General features: G+C 44.7%; 2 protein-coding genes across 4 annotated transcripts in view; one reads left to right on the plus strand and one right to left on the minus strand.

The window, feature by feature from the left end:
- Window positions 1-2050, plus strand: part of SLFNL1 (schlafen-like 1) — a 5652-nt gene extending 3602 nt beyond the window's left edge. Inside the window, exon 4 of the mRNA XM_008580656.1 lies at window positions 468-2050. Within this exon, the coding sequence (XP_008578878.1) occupies window positions 468-590 (123 nt within the window). The 3' untranslated portion in view covers window positions 591-2050. The remainder of the gene's footprint in view (window positions 1-467) is intronic.
- A 1966-nt stretch (window positions 2051-4016) lies between these two features.
- The window catches only part of CTPS1 (CTP synthase 1), a 31188-nt gene continuing 16642 nt past the window's right edge, over window positions 4017-18562 (minus strand). For 2 of the 3 annotated variants that reach the window (XM_008580659.1, XM_008580657.1), the window contains exons 9-19: window positions 17690-17822; window positions 14812-14900; window positions 13885-13979; window positions 13112-13174; window positions 10842-10885; window positions 9423-9519; window positions 8019-8074; window positions 7836-7932; window positions 7104-7248; window positions 6459-6552; window positions 4017-4937 (exon numbers count right to left, since the gene is read on the minus strand). In XM_008580659.1, coding sequence (XP_008578881.1) covers window positions 6468-6552; window positions 7104-7248; window positions 7836-7932; window positions 8019-8074; window positions 9423-9519; window positions 10842-10885; window positions 13112-13174; window positions 13885-13979; window positions 14812-14900; window positions 17690-17822 — 904 coding nt within the window. In that variant the 3' untranslated portion in view covers window positions 4017-4937; window positions 6459-6467. The remainder of the gene's footprint in view (window positions 4938-6458; window positions 6553-7103; window positions 7249-7835; window positions 7933-8018; window positions 8075-9422; window positions 9520-10841; window positions 10886-13111; window positions 13175-13884; window positions 13980-14811; window positions 14901-17689; window positions 17823-18562) is intronic. The other variant, XM_008580658.1, reaches the window with a different exon arrangement.

Below are 18562 nucleotides of genomic sequence, written 5' to 3' on the forward strand. Positions count from 1 at the left end.
CTACTGCCCCCCCCACCCCCGCCTCGGGTCATTAAAGCATTCAATCCTTGAGTGGCTGAGGGAGTGGGGAGATTAGAATATAGGGAAGTTACAAGAAATCCAGAGGACTGGACTGCACTTTAGGGGAGACCCCCAAAACAGGGGGTAGGGGAGTGCTAGACACAGTCCCAAGGAAAAACCTTTTCAAGAAGGGAACATCAGTTGGTGGAAAAACAGCAGGTGAGGGAGGCTGACAGAGTGGGGAAAGGATGTGGCCAGGGTTCGGCATGGTGGCAGCTTCCCTCCAGACCCCAGAGCTGTTTGGTCAGAGGTTGCAGCAAGGCCAAGGGACTCAGCTTCCCCACCTAGCTGGGAGGTCCCCCAGACTCTCTGGGTCTTGCCTTCCTCCATCAGTTCAACCCCAGGTGGAGGATGGACAGGCCTGAGGTAATGGCAGCTCGGCCATCTGTTTCTATGATGTCCCCCAGAAGTGGATGGGAGAGCTGGACGATCTGAAGGAGAAGGTGAAGGTGTTGACGGTGGAGAAGGAGCAGCTCCAGCAGCAGCTGCAGCGGCCCTGGCCCATCTCCTGCACCTGCTGCGTCCTGTGATGGCCCCAGTGAGCAGGGAGGACAGTGCAGCGCTCTCCACAGGGAGATGCAGCGATTTCCTATTTGAATCTAAGTCTTACCAATAAAACCCATCTGGGCTGCTCAGTGGTGGACAGGAGCTCTAGTTTCCTCTTTCCAACACTGCACACAGCTGGTGCCCACATGGCTTCTACCCTCAGCAGATCCCAGTCCATGTGGCTAAGAAATTGCTCTCAGCACGACCCCCAAGGAATCTTACTCTCAGAAAGAACTTGTAAAAAACTTGGCCAGAGTTACTCTAGGGCTGAGCTGTAAGGGGCTGTCCCTCTTCCTAAAATGCTCATTTTTCCCAGGCTGGGGTCTATGACTCCAGTTAGCTAGACAGTGCCAGAAAAGAATTTGTCATCTTGGAAAAGCCCCTCCCAGATGGTGAGGCATAGTTGGTAACTGTGGTTACAGGGCAAACAGGCCACCCTGCAGCCCCCAACCCTGACTTGCTGGAACTTGGGATTACCAATGCTCCCTAATAAATTAAATGCTCCTGGGGCAAGAATGGTTATTTCTAGGACACTTGGTCTGCCGGTTAGATGCTACTGGGTCGAGTCCCAATCCCAGCCCACTTCTGTCCAGGAGACAGAGCCAACCCTGGGCTCCTACCACACAAAGCTTTGGGGGAAAGAAGCCTGGATGGCCAGGCTCCAGTCCAGCTCTATCTTAAAGACCAGGTGCCTTGGGGCAAAGTGCTTTGCCTCTTTGCTTCAGTTCTTCACTCCTAAGATAGTGACAGTGGGCAGGGGCAAAGGCATTTTGTCCTCAGGCCAGTGTCCTGTGTCTCTGCCGGCCATGACACAGGAAGGGTCTGACTTCCATTCCAAACCCCCTCCAGCCACTGAAGAGGATTCCTGCTCTGGCCGTTTCCCTCGCCATCTCCAGCTGAGCCAGAGACTGGAAAGCCAGAGTCTGATCATGCTGTGCCTGTGCTCAAAGCTCTCCAAGCTCCCCACCACACCAAGAGCAAAGCCCGAACAGTGACCTACACAGTTCTCCACGGCCTAGCCCATCTGGCCTCGAGTCCTGCCCCTGCACAAGCCGTTCCAGCTGTGCTGACTAACTTGTTTCAGGAGCACTCCTGCCTCAGGGTCTTTGCCCTAGCTGCTCCTCCTGCCTGGAACACTCTTCCTCTAGATAGCTGCATGACTCAGATTTCCTCTCCTCTCCACCTTCAAATGTGTGTTCAGCTTGCCTACCCACTGTTTTAAATTATACCCTCCCCTGTGCTTCCATTCCCTCCCTTTCTGCATCCATCTTTTTGCTCCATAGCACTGTTACCCTCTGTAGGTTTTATTTGGTGTTTCCCTGATTAAAGCACATGCTCCGGGGGCAGGGATTTGGGTCTGTGTTGTTCACTGCTGTTATGTTCAGAACCTAAAAGTACAGCTGGCATGTGGTAGATACCTAATAAATATCTGCTGATAAAACAATCAAGGACACTCCTAAATTTTGGGTCTGAACTACCAGAAAATGCTGGAAGCTTGTTAAACAGGGCATTTCACATTACTGGGGTTCCATGGCACACACTTCAGTAGATCCCCTCTCACTTCTTTGGTCTAGAGACCCATGGCCACATCCATGGTGTAGACAGAAGAGAACAGCTTTGGAACCCCAATGCCTCCATTCACCAGCAAGGCAACATCTCCTAGAACTGCAGAGACCTGGTTTTCCCAGGTATCAACCAGGATACAACCCCTGCCTTGGCTACCACTCACGTGGGTTATAGGAATCAAACGTGGTAACAGATGCATGTATCATGACAGGTTCCCAGACTCCTGTTACTCACCCACTGAGCTGCCCCAGGGTCACTAAGACTGCTTGAGAACTACACAAAGAATTCTTTACTCAGGAAGTCAGAGGAGCAGCATTTCTGAACACCTTCCACATCCCAGGCACCAGGCTAAATGCTAGTCCAGGCATCATAATCCTCAGAAATGCTTTTTTTGGGAAATAGCCAGTTTCTAAAAAGGCGAGGTGAAGACCAGCTTTAGTTCAGCTGCTCCAGACTGCTGAGAACCTGCTTGGATAACCTGGAAGTTTATTGTAAGGACACAGGAGAAATATGACCAGGTTTCCTCCCCACAGGGAGAAGCCTCCAGGAGCTGGTCAGCAGACACTGGGCTTGGAAGGTCACCCTCTTGTGCAGCCTAGCTTTGGCCCCTGTGCCTGGTACTGTTCTGTCTGCTACAGCCTGGGTGGTGGAGCAGGTTGGGCTTCTCAAGCCCTGGAGAGCCATTTGGGGTCTCAGAAGGGTTATGCGAGCATCCAGCACTTGACAATTGGCCAGTTGAGGCCATCTTAAAGGCGGGGCAGAAACAAGACTGTGAGGAGGCTTTTTCAAACCACTCCACCACTAACCAAGTCGTCCCTGTTGGAAGGAGCTGTCCCCAATGAGTATGTCACACCCTGAGTTTGGGGAATGGTTTTTTTAAAAACTGAAGACTGTGTGATGGGGCGACCAGGTTGGAACGGTGTTAGAATTGTGCTCAATCAGCCACATTCACAGTACCAAGACAAGTGTGAAGAGCTGTGTAAGTGAAGCTATTTATTTCAGTCTGTGAAAAACAGAGGTACACAACAGCAGCTGGCTTTGGTCAGGAAGCAAGACACCGGCTTCTAGGCCTCAAGGGTGACAGTGGCCTTGGACTAATGAGCGGGAGGATAAAAGCGAGCCAAATTCCTTTCTGGATCTCTCTATCGTAGGAGCTGGGCCAAATGCTGAGAGAGAAACATTTTCCTCTTCAACCCCCCATTTCTCAAATTTCAATGAGTCAAGGCTGATACTACTGATAAGCATGCCAGTCTGAGATCTGAGACCCTGCTCAGCCACACCTTGCTGAGGGGCCGGCTCGTCCGTAAGTAGGTGTGTTCAGGGGCCAGAGGATGGGTGGGCGCCAACACCACCAACACCTCACCATTTCATTTTGGAGGAAAAACGACTTGGGACAGTGACCTTTGACTCAGAAGGCTGAGGGTGGAGGGACAGCTGGGGGATAAAACAATCCTGTGGCAGACACAGTCTTTGGTCTGCCACTCCCTGGCTAGGCATGTGAGGTCCCCAAGTCCAGTGCCCAGCAGAGGAAAGGATTTCCATCAAAAACAACATGTTTCCTCCTCTCCTTGCTCAACACCAAGCAGCAAACTCAGCACCCATTCTTTTTATCTCTCTTTATTGCTGAGAACCTATATTTGAAGCCTTTTCAAAATTCTGGTTCCTATTAAAAAGAAAAGCTCATCTCTTAGTGTTTAAACAAACTATCAGACTGTTCACCTGAGGCTGCTCACCAGGAGGAGAGCCTGACACCCACAGCTCAGGTGACTGAACACAGGCATGCCCAGCATCGTGCTCAGACATTTTGCATCCGGCCAACAACATAAAGAGAATGACAAAGCATGTGTCACGTTCTGCATTATTTATTTCTTAAGTTAGAGCACACATCAAGTCCAGCCAGAATATAGTAGGCACGTGGCTGTGGCTATTATTACGTCACATTAAGAAAATAGCTTTTCATATTGCATTTTAATTGCAGTAACACCGTCCTGGAAGAAAAAAGTACCCTCAAGTCAAAGCTGTCTATATATGAGAGGGTTTTAGAGGCAGATTCCCCAAAAGATTCTTTGTTCTTCTTCAAGTGACCCCTTGATGCAAGGAGTGTTTCCCAACCCCAGGAATAGGAAGCGCAGCCAGAGGCGCGGGGATTTTAAAATCACACTTCAGAGACAGATTTCTTGCTGTTTCACATGACACCAAACTGACCATCCCTTTGGACAACGAGGACCAGCCACAGTTGGCACCGAGTCCCAACTCAGGGCACTAATGAGATTTGTCTCCGGCTTCACTGCTCTTAGTGGCAGTGGCAAGCAACACCCACAGGTTACCAGCACCAAGTGTTATAAGCTAAAAGTATCTTTCTGCGCTTGTTAAATCCACATGGCACACTTTATAACGGTCTAGATGTCCAAGGGACAGCAACAGGCAATGCACTCGAATCCACAATGACGCGAGGTAGTTGGAGAAACAAGGAGATCAATGGGGCACTCTGCTGGCCCCATCCATCATCAGTTCCTGTCCAGATGTTCCACTTTTCCTCTTAGAAACCCAAGAACTGCAAAGGAGAGGGTCGCACAACATGCAGCACATCATGTAGAAGGAGCCAGAATACGTGATGGAACATGCAAGTGACAGAGTTTTCCAAATACATTTACCCCATAATAAAATAATCTTAATAAAAACATAATTTAAAGGAAGTGTCAAAAGCCGAGTGTAAAATCAAAGCTGTAAACTCAAAGTTTGAAGGCTCTCTTGAAGAATCATTCCTGTTCAAAAAAGAATTTTTTAGCAATTAAATGATGCATATTAAAGTAGAAAAGTTAGAATTTTTATCAGCTGCCATAGGAAGCTATGCTTGTTTTTCATGGCAGAACAGTAGTAGGAGCCAATAGGAATAATTGGAAGCTAAACTGGTAATTCCCACAGAATCATACATTTTCAAGATCGCTTATCGAATTATACCTCTGCCCCTATACAAGCATTCTTTTTCCAGAGCACCCCACCTCTTAACAGTGTCGACAAGCAATTCTCCATTTGTGAGGCAGTCAGAAATTCCATATAGTTGAGCAACTATCTGCCTCCTTTACTGTTAAAGTTTCCTTTCTCTTTATATCAGTTTCTTTTCTTTTTTTTTAAAAGATGACCAGTAAGGGGATCTTAACCCTTGGCTTGGGGTTGTCAGCACCACGCTCTCCTAAGTGAGTGGACGGGCCATCCCTATAGGGATCCGAACCCATGGCCTTGATGTTGTCAGCACCACACTCTCCCAAGTGAACCACGGGCCGGCCCTTATATCAGTTTCTTAGACTGTCAAACAGCCAACAGCAAACTATTTTCTCAGAATTAATGAATCCATTTGTGTTAAATGCTTACCTGGCATGGAGTGAGAACCAAGGCCTCCTCTTGACACTAACTTACTTCTCATGCCTGCCCACTTACTGAAGATTATCACAGGTCAGGTGGCCAATCAGCCAAGGCAAAAGGGGAAATGGTCATGATCATATCGGACAAGCACCGGACCAGCACCAGAGGCCCAGTGGTGGTGAACACGTTGTACACAGGATCAGGGAGGGCCATCTGCCCATGCCTCAGGGAAAGAGCCTCAGGGCACCACACCCACATCCCTGGTTCTCCTTTCAGACCCCACATATTCCTGACTGACACTTCACCCCTTCTGGTACCCTCACCATAGACTGTATTTCTGCCAACACAGTCCACTTGGTTATCATAAAGGACTTTTCAAATCATGGCAGTGCCCACAATTATTGCACTTTATAAACTTAGAAAACCATAAAGACAAACATTCAAAGTCTGTTCCAAAATTGTTTGAATTTTAAAGCATTTCCAGAATAAGCAGCAATCAACACAATACTGTTTTACAAGCAGTATTGGTTTTAAAGCACTTCCTGATGAAAGCTTGAGGTGCTGAAAAACTGACAAATGATGTATTGTCATACCTGTCACCTCCTTCAAGATCTCCAAGTCTGTGGTTATGTGAAACAACAGAGTCTAAGCATCCAGTCCCACCAGAATGGTAAGATTGGCACCTAATTATAGCAATCGGTAAAGAGACAACTGCCTAGTGACTGGTACCCCCCCCACTACAGCCCCCAAAGCAGAGGAGATGGGTGTGCTGTAACTTAGAGAAGAAGTCATCAATTTTGTGACCTCATCACTTTCATTCTCTGGCAGATAAAGATTTTCAGCATAAACTTTCATGATATTTTTGCAATCCCAGTATGTTATCACCATTTTTTTTTCAACTGAAGCTTAAACATGTCACTTACTTTACCAGATCAGTCATGATTTATTGATGGAAACTTCAATTCAGTGATTTCAGAGTCAGGGGAGCTGCTTCCACTTCTGTCACTATAGGTGTCCCTGTAGAATTTAGATGAATCATTATCTTCCACCAAAAACTCACTTTAATCCCTATTTCTGAAGCCACTACTACTACAGAGACCCTTGTCTGCACACAGCAGAAATCAGAAAGACTCCTTACTACGTAATATATTTAGCATGAGGCTGTAAAGGGATTTTCCTCTAGCTACAAAAGATATACATTCCATTTATACTTCACTGATACCCTAACCACCAACTCAGAGTAACTGGTTTCAAATAAAGGTAACAATGAGGTATAAACCCACCCAGGTCATGGCCTATTCCCCGTGAAAAACCATAGTTCCCCTTAACATGGACCAGAGGGTCCTATGCCAAACGCAATCTGGTCAGCATCACTGGAACTCCGGTGCTGCAGAGAGGAAACCTGTGTGTGAACATGAGAAGGAACATGTGACACCCCTCCAAGGACACCTATCCCAAGCACCTGTGGCTTTTTCTTATGACTGATTGTGACACCTCACTGTAATGAACCAGTGACCACTTAAAGGACTAGAGGAGATGAGTTGATTACTGAAGCAGAGAGCCCCCACCTGGGCGAGAGCCTGCAGCCTTTCTGGAGGTAATGCGGGAGTCGCCCCACAGAGGCCAAGAGGAGGCCAAAGTATGGGGGGGAGGGCTTGATAGGTCTCGACAGGAACTCAGGGTGGTACTGAACCCCAACGAAAAAAGGATGATCTGAAACACAAATTCAAAAGAAATAGTATCATGTATGTGTACAACGTAAAAGCGGAGAGAAAATCTTGTTAAATGTTTCACATTTCCACAGACCCTAAAATTATTTGAAAGTGACTTCTTTGATTGACTCCAGGTAAAGGCAACCCCAAAGCACGAGAGATTTGAAGCCCTCTCCCAACACTGCTGGTCCCTCCCAGCTGAAAGGGCCTCCTTCTAGATCACACCACTCACCCCGGGCTCCCTTGACTTCCGCCAACTGAGTCATGCAATTCAGGTGAGAGCTAAAGGGGGTTTAGCACCAAAGTGCAACCTCTCATTTTGGAGGAGGAACTAAGGCCAGTGGTTAAACAGCTGCCCAAAGAAGGCCATGTTGGAGGATGAGCTTCTCAGAGCTCGAGACCCCTCATTCACCAAGACCCTTTCCCTCCCAAGACAGCACTGCTTCCTAATTCTGTCAAGTCAGGAGCAATGACACTCATTTTGTATTTTCCCACATGCCAAGAAAATCTTAAGTTTTTCATCAAATACAACTGCCAACACCACCCTCTCAGCAAGTGCACTAACTAGCCAGCCTCCAAAATAATCACCTTCCAACTCCACAATTTCCATTCTCTCTCCCTCAACATCTTGGCCAACAAACTTCAAGCCTTGCTCTTCCAAACACTTTTTCAAGACTGGATTCACCTGTTGAAGCATGAAAAATAATTTTGTTAGCCTCTCAGCTTATGGTCTTTCCAAAGTAAAAGAAAGGAGAAAGCGCAAATCCTCACCTCAAATCTGTGGCGATGCCTCTCTTCCAAGTAATCTACATCTCCATAGAGTTTCCCTGGCAAAAAAAATTGAACATGTTGGATGTAAAGAATTCCTATTTTACAAAATAATCTACTCACAACCATATCCTGCTTTCCAATTTACTTTTTATCAGCTACACAGCCAGGTCTCCTGAAGGCTATTTCCATGATTCCACCAACCAGTCACCAGATCTTAACAGCACAATATAGACTAATACTTGGGCTTTTGATTCTTTCTGACCACACTAAGGAAAGCTGTAACAAAAACAGACTTTCGCCACCACCCTCAAACACATGATTGCTAAAGTACAAAGCCCTCTGCTACTGGAAACTGCCTTGGAAAACAAACTGGGATATACCAAATGGCCAAGGCACCGAGACTAATGTGGGAAAGGGAGACATTTTAAGAGCAATTCAAGTCACAGTCATCAAAGGTCATTAGCCTCTGGTGGCTTCACGGTAACCAATGCTGCATTTGCAAATGGGCTGCTTTACTGACTTATTCAAGGTTGCCTAGTGAGATCCCCAAATCCACAGGACATAAGAGTTGAAAGGACTTGGGCCGGCCCGGTGGCGCACTGCTACAGTGCGCCGCTTGGGAGCGCGGTGGCGCTCCCGACGAGGGTTCGGATCCCACATACAGACCGGTTCCCGCTCACTGGCTGAGCGAGGTGTGGGAGCAACACCGAGGGTTGCGATCCCGTTGCCGGTCCCGGTCCGGTACGGGCGCGACACTGAGGGTTGCGATCCGTTGCCGGACACGAAAAAAGACAAAAAAAAGAGTTGAAAGGACTTGATGATCATGTTCTCAAGTGACTCTCAAACTGTGCTGCTACAGAACCCCTAGACAGACACAAGGGTGCCTCTGCTAACAGATTAACGGCAGAATTTTCCCAGAGGGCAATGGAAAAAAAATCTAATAAAGTAATTTTCTTAAATATTTTCCTCCTGCAATTTCCCCTAAATCTTGAGCACCTATTAGTACTTGGTTAGAATAAAATCTATTTAGGTTGAACCATATGAAACTGCCATTTTTGTGGGACAAAAATTGTCAAATATCAGCAATTTCATATGGTTTGAGTTAATAATGTAGGAAGGTAACAGATTACAATGAATTTAACCTAACTGCCTCATTGTGTTGAGTTGTCCACAGCCTAGGCCCCTGACTGCACTGCTGGTGACCTTTGTAAGACTCACACCACTTCTCTGGCTATTACAGTGCATCCTAAAAGAACATGAATAAGAGGAGAAAAAAGAACTTCAAAAGCAAGAAAAAAAAAACAAAAAAAGCCAGCCTGGCTCTTCGGAGCCATGGGATCACCCTAAGACACGTGTCCTGGATATGCTGAGCCGAAGGCTGAGCCAGTACAAGGCAGCTCTTACTCATGACTGAGTTCTTGGTCTGGAACAGGGTTCTCCTCTTGCCCAGCCTCATGGTTCCGCCCATCTGCCCAGGATTGTGTTCTGGCATGTCTATGACCTGGAGATGTTCAAAAAACAAACACGGACTACCAAACTCTGTTTCTGTTAAGAGACAGACCTCCTTCACTGAATGGAACAAGCCTGTGAGTAGGTTCAAATTCTCCAGCCTTTCCATATAAGACCATCTTTTGTCACAAGGGAAAATGCCTCCCAATAATCATTTTTTAATCTTTGTTGGGCAGGGGTTCAATCCTTCAGCTTGTCCTCATGATCTGCAGGAACAGACACAGCTACTCCCTCTGTTGGCTGTTTCTGCCCCAGCATTTTGGACTGTAAGTGCTACTGGGCATAGCACATTCTAAGAAAGACTATTACAGTAGCATGGATACATGACTAGGTACGTTACAACATGTCTCTCTCCTCCATCAACCTGATGAGTTTCTTAAAGGCACAGGATGCAGGGCTAGCACCCACTCGGAGCTTAGCAAGCATCTATGGAACGGGTGGGCGGTGGCACCCCAGCAGGAACGGTCCAGCTCACCTCTCAGCCCAGTGCTCCTGAGTACCTCCTCACCTCCAAGGCCTCCTCTGTGTACTGCTCCAGCCCACTGCAAAATCCCATGCTTCAAAACCTTTGTTCTTCTCCTCCTGAGGTCTTAGTATTAGTGAGTTCAATTTCAGGTCAACAAACATATATTGATGCTGTCTAAGTACCGTGAGATCAAGAACTTTGTCCAGTTTATCACAGTGTCCTCAGTGACAAAAACAGTCCCTAGCAAAGATAGGTACTCAATATTTGTTGAATGCTGAAAAAAATAAATGCCCTCCACATGCTTGTCACCCCTGCTAGGGATTCAAAGATGAATAAAAGCTTTGCCGCCCCATGAGTCTTAACACAGCAGAGTACGAGATGTAACGAGAGGTGAGCTGGCCTGGAAAAGCAGCTGGTACTGTTAAACAAATCAGTCCTATATCTCAGCAGTTGATAATGAACCTACCTCCCAGGACTGTTGCTGGAGATTACATGAATTAATATATAAAGTGGTGAGAACATGGCTGGCACCTAAGTGTTTCATATTAGTATTATTTATAAAGTGTTCCTGGCAGCTGGGGGAAGCAGGGATGGAGAATTATTTTAATCAGGAATCCCTCTAAGTTGGTCTTAAAAACTTTCAGATTTATACTGGGAAAGATTAGTGAGGAATTACACAATGAAAAGTAGAAGTTTTTCCTATCCAGTAGATATGAAAGTGTAAGACCTCAGGGTTCTCTGGGATGGACCCAAATGGTCTCAATTCCTGCCTCTAACCATCAATCATGTTCACAAATTCCCCTTCCACACCCTTCCAAGCCCTGTGGAGATTCAAACACTCAACTCACCACAGGATGACTGGTCTTAGGGTCAAACTCTGTAGAATTGGCATCTGAAAAGTTAAAATACTTGTGTTATGAAAATAGTTACAAACAAAACTGAATATTTACCAGTTTCATTGCTATACTCTAAATCACAATTTCCCTCCTCAGTTTAAAATCATTCAAACAAAAACTAGGGACAGCAATTTTAAGACATAAAATACTCAACACAAACACAGGTGAATTTTTTCTATTAAATTTGTAACTCTCAGGCCGGCCCGTGGCTCACTCGGGAGAGTGCAGTGCTGATAACACCAAGGCCCCGCGTTCAGATCCCATATAGGGATGGCCGGTTGGCTCACTGGCTGAGCGTGGTGCTGACGACACCAAGTCAAGGGTTAAGATCCCCTTACCAGTCATCTTTAAAAAAAAAAAAAAAAAAAAAAAGATAAATTTGTAACTGAGAAGCCCAGCTGTACAAAATGGGGGACATAAAACCAATGGCATTACCTAAAGATTATTAGGTTATATAATCTTATATAATTAGGTTATTATAATCTTTATTAGGCATAACCTAATAATCTTTATTTAGGTAATGCATCTTTATGACAGTTCTTATACTGTCATCTTAATTTTTTTACTTTTTGTTTCCAATTCACTCCAAGATAAGTACGCATTATTTCTTCTATGTTTCTTTCATCTCCAGCATCTACTACATTGCCCTGCTCAATTGCCTTGCTCAGTAGCTAAGTCAGAAATTAACTGATTTCAACCCAAATAACCTTTCTATCCTTTATTAAACTTACTGTCTAACTGCAAGCAAAACCACTAAAGACTAAAAGGAAAAGGACCAAGTTCCTGGTACTGCACGTCTGGTTCCTTCTGTGTGAATGCTAGGTACTGTTCCCCTCCTGGCCTGAACCAGGGTTCAGTCTCAACTGAAGGGTAAGCTCATCACCAGGTTAGCTACCCACCTGGGAACCCAAGTGGGAGGCAGAGGGATGGTTCCAGAGAGCCCAGAAAGCCAGCTCTGGGGTGACAGAGTGATAAGATAGCACTTGCCAGGACTTATACGCCAGAACTAAAGGGCATGCTGCCTACCAAACCCAGCCACCGTCCCCCCAGGGTTACTGTGAAGCAGTCTCTCAGAAAGCGGGTGAAATGAAACCCAGCCCTAACCACAAGCCAGCCATTGAAGAATCAGTTATACTTTGTAAAGCCAGACTGCTTTTATATTCCTTCAGGTTGCTTTGTTTATTTTTCATAGAACTTATAAGGTCTTTCTGAAAATCTAGTATTTGTCAGTGAGGCTACAGAATGAATGGGCTGTGGCAGATTATCCCATCGGTGGCCCCAATGAAACACACTCCCAGTATTTATATCCTCCCTGAGTGACTCAGGGAGTGGCCTCATGGCTTGCTTTGGCAACAGGACATTGGCAAGCTCGATAAGTGCTTGCACAGTGAGCCTGTCATTTTGGAAGACAGTTGGTCAATGTGTATGAAGCAGCCTGGGCTGAATGATGAGCCACCATGTGGAGAGACCATGTCAGCATCCTTGCTGGGCTGAGCACACAGCTAAATGCAAGGCAGTAGTGAGTGATCTCACACATACTACATGGGCCAGAAAACCACCCTGCTTAGTCGACCCAGGACACTGAGAAATAATAAATCATTGCTGTTGGAAGCCCTGAGTTTGGGGATGGTCTGCTACATAGTAATACACAATTAACTGGGCACAGAACTGATATTATTTGAGCACTTCCTAGTTGCCAGGTACTGCTAGGAGCTATTTACATGCATTATTTCACTTAACTCTTAACAACCATGTGAAGTTGGTACCACTGTTACTCCTGTTTTATAAATGGAGGCTCAGAGAGGCTAAGTAATTTGCTTAAAATCACCCATAATAAGTGATAAAGTCAGAACTTTAGCCCAAGTCTAACAACCCCAGAGCCCAAGTTCATAACTGCATGAACCTCGCTTGGGCCAAGGTCTTCTTGCCAGGCACAGCTCCAGGATAATGGCCATGGTGATCAAAGTGAGAAAACCTCAAGAATGGGAAGTGCGGGGGGAAGAAAGCCCAAGGACTGCATGCTCAGTGGTGCTCTCTCCTTCCTGTGGAGGAGCCACGCTGCACCTCAGTAACCGAGGTAGCCCCTTTACGGCATGCCCTGAGGTACTGAGAAAGCAGGCCTGTCCTCCTCAGCTCCTGCTCACCTGAGATGCAACAGGCTTCATGCCCTCCAGGAAATGTGTAAGCAGGAACTTACACATTGAGTTCCTCAAGGCACTTACCTTGCCATCCCAGCATATTTCTTGAAAATTCAACCACCGCCAACTGCATTCCTAAGCACACACCTTCCGGGTGGAGGGGAGAAACAAATGAAGCTCTATTGAAAAGGCAGCTCCTACATTTCCCACCAGCCTGCCACACAGACTGTGTCCTGCTTGTTCACAGAATTATAATCACAAGCTCAACTTCCTGCTGTAACCAAGCACTCTCTGCCATTATGTTCAATCTGCATTAGATTTCAAAAACTGTGTCTAAGTGTACATAAAGATTCTGGGTTTCGCAGAGTTATCCAATTTTAGAAATAAGCAATGTTCTATTCAGTACTTTAAAATTCAAGTTTTCTTACCCTCTCTCATTAAGTTCTCATTTACAAGTGATCAAGTTGAAAATTACTAAAACCTACAGTAGCACCAGCAGGCACCCAACATCACTTTGCCTAATTATAGACAGCTGGTGTGCCAAGGGAGGAGGGTGTAAGACTCCACCTCACGGGCACTGCCAACAGGTGGGTTCATTAAATGGCCAGGACTTCCTGATAGTTCATGCTCTCAAAATTCCATGACATCTACATTACCTCACAAGCATAAACCTTCCATTTTAAGAGTCTGAATTTCTCCCAAAGAGAACCAAAAAGGCTTCTAGTTGAGCTGCTGTCTGGAAAGACACCATGCATACTTCATTGCAGTAATCTCCCCAGTCTACCTACAGGCTCCCACATGGCACCTCTCCTCAGTCTTCCTAGTCAGAGTGAAGAGCGTGCTGCATGGCTCCTTACCCAAAAAAGGCTTTTTCTGTTTTCGAGCCCAGGCAATTGCTTGGATTTTTCCTTCCGTTCCTCGAACACCAAACCCTCCTGGAACCAGCACTCCACTGCACAAGAGAACAAACCACCAGGCAGCTCCCCTTTTACACTAGCCCAGCTTCCAATAAGCACCCAAGGAGTCACTGCCAAGACTTTGATATCATGAAGTTACCCATATATTCTGCTACTGGGACTATGACTGTTTTATTTAAAGACTGTCAGTGAGCTGTATGTAAAACTATGAACTCAGAAACTGCATACAAAACCATGGAGTTTTTTTGGTAACATGAGAAAATGCTTATTACTATAAATGAAAAAAAAAGATGCTATGCATAATTGTAATACTGCTACTGCACTTTTCCCCAGCACTGAGTTGTTCATAATTTTTAGCATACATTAACATAAATGCAATTTATTTTACCTTGTGGCTTAAAGTGATCCCCTGAGTAGGAAAGAAGCCGTTCCCCATCAGCTCTGTGTGCTGCACTAACCAAGAGTCTCAAGAGTGCCTCTAATAATCTACTGTTCTAGTGAACAGTTCTAGTGAACTACAAATTCTTGCTAATTTTTTACTATTATAAGTAGCAGCTGCCAAAAACAATTTAGGAGACTCTACCGATGGGTACTCATCAAATGTTCTGGATGAAAAATCTTTAAGCTTCATTAACAGATATGTACAGCAAACAATATCAATAAAATTAGAACAGGTTTTCTTCAGATCCAGCTATACTGATAAGCTGTATTTTTGTAAGGCTTAAATCACACAGTGTGTAGTCTATTCAATAATTAAAAAGTATTTTAACAGGTAGATTACCTACTGCTAGCACATGAAATCATAAGACTTTGCTCATCAAAACACACCCAAAACCCTGGAAAACAAAGGCAGAGCAGACTACTCACTGAGCACTGCAGAGCTTCTGCCAGGCTTCATGGTAGCGCACTGGCTCTTCTTGTAAGGTGCTCAACTCCAAGTCTGTAGAATCAATGTACTGGGGAGTACGCAGACAGGAGAGAAAAGAAAGAGGCTCATGACCCCAGACGATGCTTTTCATAGTTTCTACACAACATTACCAATGATCCATCTTTCTTAATTTTGGTTGTAAAGTGATAAGCTTAATATATTTAAATTTAATAATAACTAAAAATTTTTTAAATACAAAGTTTTAAAATACAAGAGTTTCCTACAAAATCATTTAACTTCCAAATTCATCTCCATCCACTCTGTCCTCCATCTGTTTAGGATCTTGTCTCAGCTAAGCCACTAGAGCAGATGCTAGTGTTCTGTTCAAATGACACTCTTCCCAGCCCATATGCCACATAGTTTTTTTCTTTTTTAACTATACTGAAGTATAATTTACATATAATAAAATACAACCATTTTAAGTATAACTTTGATGAGTTTTGTCATACATACATATGAAGATGTGGCCACCACCCCAATCACAATATAGAACATTAGTTACCGTCATCCCAAAATATCCCCTCTGCCACTCTGCAAACAGTTCCCTCCCTGCCTCCTACCCCAGACAACCTCCAGCCTGAAATCTATCACCACAGATGAGTTTTGCCACTTCTAGAACTTCATATAAATGGAGCCAAACAGTACATAGCCTTTTGTGGCTTCTTTTGCTCAGTATGTTTTTGACATTCATCCATGTTGTTGTGTATATCAGTAGTTTGCTCCTTTTTACTACTGCGTAGTTTCCACTGTATAAATATACCACAGCACATTTATCCACTGACTTGTTATGAACATTTGGGTTGTTTCCAGATTTGGGCTATTATGAATAATTTGTCAATTTGTATAAAAATGTTTTTATGCAGACATGTTTTTGTTTCTCTTGAGTAAATGTCTGGGAGTGGAATTATTGGGTCATATGTCTACCAGATTGTTTTCTAAAATGGTTGTACCATTTTACATTCCCAGCAGCAAGGTGTCACACCCTCACCAACACTCACAGCCACTCTAGTGAGTACGTGTTGGTATCTCATTGTGACTTCATTTGCATTTATTTCCCTGACAACTAAAGATACTGAGCATCTTTTCATGCACAGTTTGAGCATCCCTAATCCCAAAATCCAAAATCCAAAATACTCCACAGAGCACAGTGTTACAACACCAAGGTCAAGGGTTCAGATCCCTGTACCAGCCAGCTGCCAGGAAAAAAAAAAAAAAAAAAAGAACGAAATACTCCAAAATCTGAAATTTTTTGATTCCTTTGAGTGCTTATGGAGCACTCAAAGGAAATGCTTTTTGGAGCATAGACCCTCGCTGGTCTGTGTGCAGACAGCCTCCAATTCATACTTTCCATCCAATAAGTTCCCAGCTGTTCCACATCTCTAAGCCCTTGGACATGCTCTGCCTCTGTCAGGAATGCCCTTCCCTCCTATCTTCTCCATCCTCCCCAACCACTTGGGGCCCCTCCTTGAGGAACCTTGCCTTCATCCTCCTTCCTGCATGCTCCCTTCGTACCTAAGAAACTCAGCATTCCTTGAAGGCAGAGACTGTTGACTTTTTATTCATCTCTTCATCTTTACCATCTAACACATGGTAACCACAGACTAACTCCACGTGGATAAAATAAATAAACGATGGAAAGAACTAGCAAAAAATAAGTCAGAGCAATATAACGGGATCCTCAAGTTCTTAAAACATGTATATCACGTCGTTCTGCAGGAACCTGTCTGCCAGTACAAAGTAAATTAAATTCGCATGCTGATAAACTCCTGGAGAATAAGAGGCAAACCCAACACCAGTGGTGGGTCCAGCCGCGGTTCTGGCCCCGGTTAACGCTCTCAGCACTGAGCTCCTACTTCACGTCTAACTTTTCATCTCTTGCTGAAAAGCTCCAGCTGGTGATCTGGGAAAAGGTATAAAGGGGACAGGTAGAAGGATTTCCAAAGAGAGCTACTGCATATAGCACTTACAATAAGCCAGGCACAGTTCTCAGCACTTTATGTTAACTTGTTTAATTCTTACAGACACCCTAGGAGGAAGGTACTGTAACTGTCCCTTTTTAAAGATGAAAGTGAAGCACAAAGAGCGGGTTTAGTAAGCTGTCCAGGGTCACACAGCCCACAGGTGAGAGCCAAACTTTGAGTCCTGGCCACCCATCCCTGGAATCCAAGGTCTTAACCTGGACACTCTACTGCCACCTGTAGAGACAAGGCAGGGTAATGCCCTGACATTCCACCAGCTCAGCTTCTGCCCACCATGTCACAGACCAGAACACAGATAACTACCATGAGTGCCACCCATGTTCCAGGCATCAGCTGGGTGACTGGACACATTTCAGAGAAACTGCACAGCTCTCCGAGGTGGATATCATCATTCCACTTTACAGGTGCAGCCGACATGCCAGCTAAGTGTCCGAGAGCCACCAGGTCTCTAGAATGCTTTCTAGGGAGTGCTATCAATTATGCAATGTACCTCTGGTCCACCAGGGCTCATAGGGCAACTTTATTTGACCACCTCATATTCAGATCCAAGCATTCAGTCTCCCTCAACCTCCATTCTGACCATCTCTTCCCTTCACTTTTTTTTTTTTTGGTGGCTGGCCGGTATGGGGATCCAAATCCTTGACTTTGGTGTTCCTTCCTTATTTCCTGAAAATGCTCTACTGTTTTCTCAAAGCCAGGAACCAACCACAGATCTTTTTAATCCCTAAAAAGAAACTCAGAGCTCCAAAAATATAAAGCAGATAGGCATGCAGCATTTACAAGAATAGAGAATGCTTCCCTGGTCACCCTTGACTGTACCTACACCACCACTCCTTACTTTGATTTCCAGTTTGTGGTTGATGGCCAGAGCAGAATGCTCCAGAGCTTTAATGACAGAGGCGTAGGAGTCTGAGAACTTGGTGTATTTGCCCACCAGGGCAATAGAGCATGTCTCCAGCAAGCGATCATATCTACCAAACAAAGGTCAAGAAACATCCGATTATATCTCATGACATACACACCATCATAAGATCAAAACTGCTTTTCAAAAAGAAAAATATGTCTGAGAAGAATAAAATGGGAGCAAGTATTATCTGCATTCTGTGTACAGACCAGTAAAGAGAAGGCAATTTTCAGATCAACAGGGCAGGCTTTGGAAAGAAAGTAGGATTTTAGAATCTGTTACAAAGAGTCAGTTTCAAAATCTCACACAAATTTTTTTAAGAAAAAAATTTAAATCTCAAAGGGCAAAAAAATTAACAGACATGGACAATTCACAAAAGTTAATGTGATGATGAAAGAGCCAAATAAATTATGGGACATTCACACAATTGAAAAGCCCATAATTATTAAAAATTTTCATTGTAAAGTACAATTAGTAACAGAGCAAAATGTTTATAATGTTTTATGAAAAAAGGATCATAAAACTGTGCCATTTTGTAAGCTACATGTAAATGAAAAACACTGAAAGGGACAACGTCAAAAGGAAAATAAATATCACAGATGATGGAGTGAGTGCTCCCTTGGCAATCGTCACATTGACTTTGCAGCTACAATGAGGCACACCCATTGTTCTCGGACACTGACACTAAGAGCATCACAGAGCTTTCTGAGGAGGCAGTGTGGTAGGACGGTCTTCCAAGTAATTAGTTAAGCCAGCAGTACACTCCTGCTGATCCCTTTCTGGTGTGGGGTGAGTGGCACATTCCCA

This window comes from Galeopterus variegatus, unplaced genomic scaffold, assembly GCF_000696425.1.
Source record: "Galeopterus variegatus unplaced genomic scaffold, G_variegatus-3.0.2 Scaffold2141, whole genome shotgun sequence".
NCBI lineage: Eukaryota > Metazoa > Chordata > Mammalia > Dermoptera > Cynocephalidae > Galeopterus > Galeopterus variegatus.